An 8,497-nucleotide genomic window follows, 5' to 3' on the forward strand; every position below is an offset into this window, starting at 1 on the left:
GTCTCTGTTGAAGGATATACGGCATTTATCCTGAGACTTTACATGACAAAGCAGGAGCAATATCCGATTTCTAGCTGATTTACTTTAGAATCCGACGTTGCCACTTCAGTGCTTCTACTCAATAAACCTCTTCATTCAGCATTGGTTCAACCAGTCATGGCTGGTACGTTACACATCAAAAGGTAATGCACGAAAAGAGGCATCATAAAGGAAACTCGGGTTTTTGCTATCCGGCCTGCCGTCTCGTGAGTAATTTTCGCACTGTTTTTTTTGGTTCATCAGTATTTGCGTCTTTCAGCAATTTCATGAGGAATCAGCGATGCACACCAAATTTTTTTATAAGGTTTTGATTTCACTTGTTTAACAAGTTTCCATTTATTTTTTATTTCTTCCTTTACTCCTTTTTTCTCACAATGTCAAATCTGTCTTCTTCAACTGCAACTCATTTTCCTTATTTCTCCATTGAAGCATCAAGTAATGCCTTTTGTCGGTACATTCCAAGCTCGCGAGGCAAGAGCTGGACCAACAGAAAGAAACAAGAAGTGTGCTCGTGCACGCGAGAACCGGAGAAGTAGGCATCTATAGCGTACATAAATGGACACGTTTTTCACGCGAGCATCTGCAACTGTGGGCTTGCAGACTGAGATTCAAATTAGGCGCGAAGAATGGCAGGCCTGTGGTTGCGGTATTAATAGCTTCCTAAACAACTGAGGTCTGCCTCCACCGCAGGTAAAACACTTGGCTGAGCGGGTGTTGTGCATCTGCAAGCGATGTCTGAGGGAGCCACATGCGCCAAGGCTGCAGCACACCGCGATGATGTCGTCGAAGAACGTCGCCATTTTGCTCGGTTTTGCTTGAAACATGTCAGCCTTGGAAGGCACGTGAAAGGTTCCTGTTTACAGCTGGCCGCGGCCCTGCACACCGCGCAATGCTTGATCGGTCTTCGTGCAAGGGGAGACCGTGCAATAGCTACGGCCAGCCCCCTTTAGGTGAGCACACCGGTTGCAGGATGGACTTGGCTGACAGGGTGTCCTGCTGCAGCTTTTACCCCATATAGGTAAATATGCCGCCATGAATCACTATAGCAGCGTGCATCAGATCAAACGAAGCAGTCAACTCTGCACCGTGTCAACCTTGGCTAGCGTAGGAAGGCGCTGCGTTGATCAAAGCCTTATCAGCGCAAAACAATGGCCTGAGCATCAAAGGAGAGAAGCCAGGCACTGGTGCAAACCTGCTGAAAGGATTTTTCTGCATATGGCCAGCTGGTACGCGCCATGCCTGTTCGCTCAGCTGGGACTCTGCCTTTGGCTGTTGCACGTCACCTGCGTGCTCCTGCTTTACACGAGGTGATCATGCGAGTGGGAGGTACGTCACCAGAACTTGAGAAGCTGCCCACGATGTCAGAAGTGCCGGCTGCACTAAGCGTTTCCCAAATGGTGTATATGTATAGGACGAGCGCCACGAACGCCTTTTCCCTGCTCTGGCACGTATAGGCTGCATGTAGCGGCTTCACGACGAGGTGGCGAGAGCCGTACTATCAAGGGCGTCCAAAGGATAAAAACTTGTGATATACGGACTTAACAAAGTATTAAAAAAATGCGACGTGGTACACATTATTTTTTGCGAGAAAGCTTGTCTCGGTTTTTTTTTTTTTCAGCCCGCACTTCCAAAACCAAACGCTCAATAATCAGATAAATCGAAGTCGACGCGTGTGCCTAAACTAATAAACAAATTACCAAGTTGCGTTGAACCGTGAAATTCTCCCCCACCAGCTAATATTTATCCTGCTGCAGCCCGTGATATATCTATCTAAATAGGGCTATAAACAAAATGCGGGTCGTCTGAGCGTTCTGGAAGGCAGGGCATAAGATCAAATAAATAAGCATCGATTGTCACATTTACAGATTGAAGGGGTCCACAGCAGTCGGTATGAACCACTGGTTGCATATTTTAAAAAAGAAATTAAATAACTGCGTATTTAGTTAAGCGATTCTGCTCTAAGAAATCGTACTGATTTCGAGAAAGTGTTCCACACGCCAGGACATAAGAAACAAACTAAGATTGAAGCCAGTTTTATAGTTTTCATCTTCGCTCAGTAACACGCAATGAAACCCTGATATTTGGAGCAGCTCTCAGTTGTGAGGTACCACCTACTAATGTACTCGATGCACTCAGTATAATAACGAAAAATTGTTTCTGAAATGTAGAGAACAGCGCAGCAAGCAACGAAAAGAAAACAGACTCGAGAGCCTTTTTAGCCACGTCCCTAAAAAATTTGGCAGACGATAACAATACATGGTAATGCAAAATTTGAGCGCAGCTCTTCGCACGCCACCTGCCACCGCTGGCCGGTGGTGTTATTGGAATTCAGGTGGCGTGACTGGGCCGGAGAAGAGACGAGGACGATCGGAGGAAGAAAACTTGGAAAACTTTATACAAGGACTATTTACATTATGTACAAGCACGAGCAACTGACAGTGCTTCTCAGTAATGAGAGCTTCTCAGGACTTGGGAGTCTCTGATACCTCTCAAGAAGGGGGGCTTTCCCCTGGTATCAAACCAGAAGCTCCTTAAATGCTCTTCGTATTCCCCAGATTCCTAGCCGGGGAATAGAGTTCGAAGAACGATGTCCAATCACACGATGGCACTGATGGTACCAACCACGCCAGGGCGGTCCGGATGTTTCTTCGCAGGTCGATCGAGGGAATGGGAAAAGGACTCGGCCACGTTATAAAATGAGCAGCGTTATAAAAAACGATATAATTTAGGTTCCCTGCTGTGGCCTTCTACAATGAGTGCCTAATGATTGAAACCGTCTCCATTGCCCTTATATGGTATGCATGAGTAATCGCCTTCTAGAATGTCCGAGCACCTTCCATTAGATTATCATATGGGATTACACTAACCCGACAACTTCGCCCATTTTCTGGGCTAAACCTACTTCCAAAATTCTGGGGGTCCTTTGAAATTATTTGGGTCCTCAGACTTTCAAATTTGGGGGTGCCCTAGGAATATTCCATAGGTGGTCAAGCGGTTTTGATGACGTCAAGACTCTCTCAATCATCTTCAGAGGTCGCCGGGCTCCTCATACCACAACTGGCGCATTGGTGGAGCGGTTAAGCGGTGCGCCACTGCCCCGACCGGTGGCTGTTTCAAACACGGCTTGTGAGGCCCAGGTTGCTCTTCCCGAGCTCCCGTAAGGCTCATGCGTAGCGTCACGCTGAGAAGGTGACCATAGCATTGCATTTATTTGAATTAATATCATTGCCACGTGCCACGGGGTACGTAGTTCAAAACCTGCTCGCCAGGTCATAATGGCACCGCAAGGTCACGTGACCTCTCTCGACCAATAAGAGAATTTCGTGACCGAGAAGCTGGAATTGCATCACGCAAACCTAAATGCTATCTCATTAATGTAGAGAAGAACGCAAGACATTCGATGAGGCTCTTAAATGAATACTTACCACGGAGGAACAAGCAGTGCACTTGAAAACATATTTGCAATGCCAAGCGGCTTCTTGCATGCTTCTGTACTCAAAACTCTTTTCCTTTCTTCAAGTCGCTTGCTCGAGAACGAACGCATAGCAAGTATAATTTTAGAGCTTGAATTAAAGCTTACGACATCTTACGAAAGCTTACGTGCACACTGCACGGAATCATCGTTTACTGATAAACTAACGCCAATTATGCTTCCTTACGATAAAGGCACGGTACACACCTTGCAATGCATCTCTTAAATATTTATAATTACGGATTGGTGTAAAACTTGTTAGCGAAACGATGGGCTCAAAGGCTTCTCAAAGGCCTGCACCAGATATGCCGTCCCCGTCCTCAATAACGTAATTCCCCCTAGAGGCTCCTAACGAGAGCGATGTTCAGTCAAATTAGAGATGTTCTTTAGAGGCACTATGATGCCCCGTCCGCTCAACTTGCATCTGTTTCCACCTTTTATTGTCGCTGCTAGCCGATCGAACTTGAGGCATCAAAGGCAGGTCCGGTACAGTACATTTAACTCGCGCAGTCATCGATAATGTCGTGCGTGAATGTGTCCCGCTTTTTCAATCAAATTTTTGAAAACGAAGCAGTGAATCTGCGGTGTTCTGCTTTTAAGCAATGCGACCGGTCGATGATGCGCGGCTTCATAAACCTACGGTGCCGCAAAGTGGACCATCCGTACGTGAAATGATCCACGAAATGATGGCGAGAAATTTGGAGAAAAAGAGGAATGCGGCAATATGAGCGCTTCATAGAGTCTCTGTAAGATCTGTGAACTCGTTATGTCAGCACTTCAGAAAAGGTTAAACTGGCGTTATCGCCATCATTGTTTGCACGGGGAACTCAAGTGTCTATACCGCGTTCAGAAAAGTGCACAAAGTGTACAACAGCTGCAAATTACCTGTACTCGCGTACGGGGCAGAAACGTGGAGGCTAACGAAAAGGGTTCAGCTTAAGTTAAGGACAGCGCAGCGAGCCGTCGAAAGGAAAATGATAGGTGCAACGTTAAGAGAACGGAAGCGGGCCGAGTGGGTGAGGGAACAAAAGCGGGTTAATTACATCCTTAAATTAGAAAGACATCGAAGAATATTTAGAGGTCAATTAGAAAGACATGGGAGACGCCTTTGTCCTGCAGTAGGTGTAGTCAGGCTGATGATGATGACCGCGTTCAGGACGCTTTCTGTATTGTTCGTCTTCATGCGCGTCTGCCCTCTATCGAGCGTCTCCGATCTTTCCGTTTTTCTTCTATACATATATACCACGGCTGTCGTGGGGTCCCATGCCTTAGCCGATCCTTCACACATGATCTTGTGGCACTGATGGGTAAAGCCAAGCCAGGAAGTGAGGGAGAAGAGAACGGCGTCCGACCGCGCCCAGCTCGCCGCCTCTCAGCTGTGCTCACAAAAATTGCTGACCATCTGGCAAAGGCACGCGCTAGCAGCCCCTGCACAAAGCCGCATATTAACATCGCACCGTCTGCCCAAGGCAACCTTTTGTTCGCGTGCTTCTTTTTCTCTCCAACGTAATGTATGCTTCAGCCGTTCGAAGTTACTAAAGGGACGCAGAGGACATACTGAACTTGGCACGCACAGCAAGGGCGCACCTTTCCAATCACAAATAGACTACTCTCACCGAGAACGGAGCTTTCTTAAGCTAAAAAAGAACAAATTTAATACCGGCGCCACCATCATCGACGGTTTTATCAAGGCAACTGCAGCGACGTCGAGACAGTTTCAGAGCGAAAAGTCTACTCCTCCCGTACAAAGCTGAAGGTCATGTGGCTATGAAATTTGACCTTCAAACCAGGAGGATCGAAGACTTGGCTCTGGCGCCATGTCACGTGACTCGCTGTGCCTCGCCACAGCTGCGCATGGGGAGGTGCCGGCATTCGCGCAACTGCTGGAAATCGGCTGACGCCCAGTTCTCTGTATAAAAGCGCGTGGCGTGTGCTTACCTCCACACGAAGGCCATGGATCAGCAACGGGACGGAACTAGTGCTTCGACGAAGTATCGTCGCCGTGCAAGCCAGACCATTCATAAGCAATAAAGTTTAATCGAAGCTAAACCATGTCTAGCCATGCTTAACAGAGCTTTCGCTCGTCTTAATAGGTACAGCCGGGTTGAACCACAGCTATTTTTTTAGTGCGTAGATCCCCAAGGCCAGGCTACGGCGCCATCCACCGCAAGGCTGTGATAGCTGAATTCTTTGGGTATTGAGGTCGCGCGTTTGAACTGAGTGGTGAGAACTTTTAAATGCGGCTTGCTCAGCAATGAATTCGTCTTCTGCCGCCGGATAAGCGTCACAATAGCCACAAATATCCAGATAATATACTTTCCTAAAAAGAAAAAGTTCACAGAGACCCTTTAATCCTTCGCCTGAACTTACCTAAGGAATGCGCTGTCTTATTTCCACAGCATCTGCATGTTATTTAACTACCGTTCGCCTTCCGCTTCCTGCATAACCCGGCATGTGGACATATGTGCCACATGACGCGTGGAAAATTTCAACAGCAGCTGTCTTCGGGCTCTCTCTCGGCAAATCCCAGGTGCGGTCGACGAAGTACGTAGCATGAGGATGGATGCAACGTCCGAAGCTGGAGGCCTGTGCGAGGGTGACAGCACACATGCGTCTCGGTCCCAAGATCATCAGTTAGACGGAATAACCCCCGCGGCCAGCCGCGGGTCCCTTAGCTGTTGAGGAGCCATGAGGCTGCTGACTACGGTTTTGTGCCAGCATGGTGGTAAAGTGATTCAGTGCTTCGTCACGTGATTCATTTAACTGTCACCGCTACAGTCAAATATGCTCGCGACTGAACGCCCGAACACGTTCTCTTGAATCGTTACTTCTTCCACGTTATCCGTGCACAATACGAGTGAAGCTAAAACTCCTAAGCGAACGTGGATGCCCTTTAAACTCATTTTGCTAGCTTGTGTGGTGCGTCGTAGCGGACGAACTATGATTTTGCAACTTATCCTTTCGTTGGTCCGCAAAGGATCGGAAGTGTTTCAGTACAGCTGCATTGAGTGAAGCGTGGCCAGCCACGTGGAGAGGAAAACAGGCGCTCTTATAGTATCCTAGAAAATCGCGCTGTGTAGCTCCCGCTGCTCGTCATTCGCTGCTCCAGCACGGGCGTGGCATAGAATGTCGCGTGGTACGTGCGTGACGGAGTGTCCCGATTTGATGGACGTCGTTTTGCGCTCCCCGCAGGCGCGCGGTTTTCGAATGACGCTATACATAATGAAGATTCAGAAGCAACTATTGCGTTTTCGAAGTTCTATGCAGTGATATGGGTATCACACACAGCCGGCTACAAGTCGCTAATGGCGGTCAGGCACCTGTAATAGTCAGCTCTTACCAACCGGTAAGTTGACGATTAGAATTCAGTTAACCAGTGTCTGCTTTCTGACTTCCGCTAACACTGACATTACTATATATGCTGTGAAAAACTTATCTTTACCTCAAAACCCTAATTATAAAAATTCGTGGTGGGCTTCCCTGAAACACCCATGCATAGTATCTAAATAATAGCACATTCTTCTCTTATTATGCCAGTTTGCAATTTACAGAGGGACGTTGTTATGTTTAGTGTTTATTGGCTCTGGTTTATTGCGAATGATATTAAATCGTGTTCGTGGCTATTGGTTGTTAGGCGTCAAGACATTGCTATTGCCTTTTTTTTCTTCTGTGCTCATGGTTCATTGCTGCGAGGGAAGCACACCAGAAGAAACAGAGAACAAAGAAGCGCAGTGGTGCACGCGAGAGGCGAGACAGCAGCCACCGAATGCGGACGCGTGCCGACACCTCTTGCGCCGCTGAGCTTCCATCAGAGGACCTGCGAGGCTCCAAGCCGACGCGCTTGCTGGTGAGTGGAAGCCGCTGCCATCTAGACGTATAGGAGTTGACTTTCGAGGCTGCCTACCTCGCCTGTATGTTCCCTCGCTTATCACGAGCCCCGGCCCCGTTTCCTATGCGCACTGGGATCCCTAACTGAGCAGGATGTGTGTGTGTGCCCGCGATGCGTTGGCCATCATTAACGTAGGTGTCTATCACCGCCGCAGGTAACGTTCATGGCCGGGCAACTGCAGTGCAACCTCCGGCTGCACAATATACGCAAGAGCGTGCAGCGCGCAGCGCGGATGGTGGGCAACGACGTCACCCGTTCGCCCTTCGAGTTCCTCAGCCTTGTTCCTCTGTGGCCCAAGCAGCTTGTGCACAGCGCAGATGTTCCCGATATCGCCGTTTTCATAAGCGCTGCCGGAGTCACCGCCTGCTTCACACGCCAGGCCTGCCTCGGGTCACCCATGTGTACGCCGCTGATTGGCTCAATGTTGTGCCCATTCAAGCGCAAGCTGTGCGAGCTCCTGGGCGGCTGGCTGAGCACCATCTGTGATACGCTCTCGCCATTGGCATCTGGCGCCTTCTGCCTGTCTTTCCAGTTTGCACACATGGCTGCCGAGTGTGCCTGCAAAGCGGTGCTCCTGTACTTGGAGTGGTTTATCGTGGCCTCCTTCCTCGTGTCATCGCTCTGCCGCATCCGCCACTTCTTATCCGCCACGGTCACTGCGAAGAAGCCAGCAGCCAGTCACCAAGGCAGCAGCAAGTCCAAGAAGAATGGCACAGGAGCGCAGCTGCTGAAATGAGCCGGCAGTAGCACAAGGCCACTCCGGTGACCACCTGCCGGGTCAGCAGTGGCGCTACATTTGGCTACTGCACCTCACCTACGTGCCCCTGCTGTACAGTGCGGTCAAGGGTATGGAAGGCCACCTAAACCTGTGGAGCTGCAGGCCATGTGAGAAGAGCCTACTGTGCAGGACATTGCGACACTGGTACGAACAGCACAGCTCTCGCCTTTTCCTGGCTCCCGAGCATGGACTATGGCGGGCTGGTGACGTAATGCCGCATAATGCGACGCAGTTTCCGCTGACCTTGGTTTCGAAGAGAAACCAGGACTTGTTGATTGACAGCGACAAACGCTTGTTTATTGCGCTCGCACAATCGCAG

The 8,497-nt window shown here is 49.2% G+C and overlaps 1 protein-coding gene across 1 annotated transcript; it reads left to right on the forward strand.

Annotated features, from left to right (window-relative positions):
• The first annotated feature begins 1,274 nt into the window (after positions 1-1,274).
• LOC144116181 (uncharacterized) lies at positions 1,275-8,136 on the forward strand. Its single transcript, XM_077650904.1, has 3 exons — positions 1,275-1,365; positions 7,210-7,358; positions 7,555-8,136. The coding sequence occupies exons 1-3, from the start codon at positions 1,275-1,277 to the stop codon at positions 8,134-8,136; spliced, it is 822 nt and encodes a 273-aa protein (XP_077507030.1).
• The last annotated feature ends 361 nt before the right edge of the window (positions 8,137-8,497 follow it).

Source organism: Amblyomma americanum, chromosome 1 (assembly GCF_052857255.1).
Source record: "Amblyomma americanum isolate KBUSLIRL-KWMA chromosome 1, ASM5285725v1, whole genome shotgun sequence".
Classification (NCBI taxonomy): Eukaryota; Metazoa; Arthropoda; class Arachnida; order Ixodida; family Ixodidae; genus Amblyomma; species Amblyomma americanum.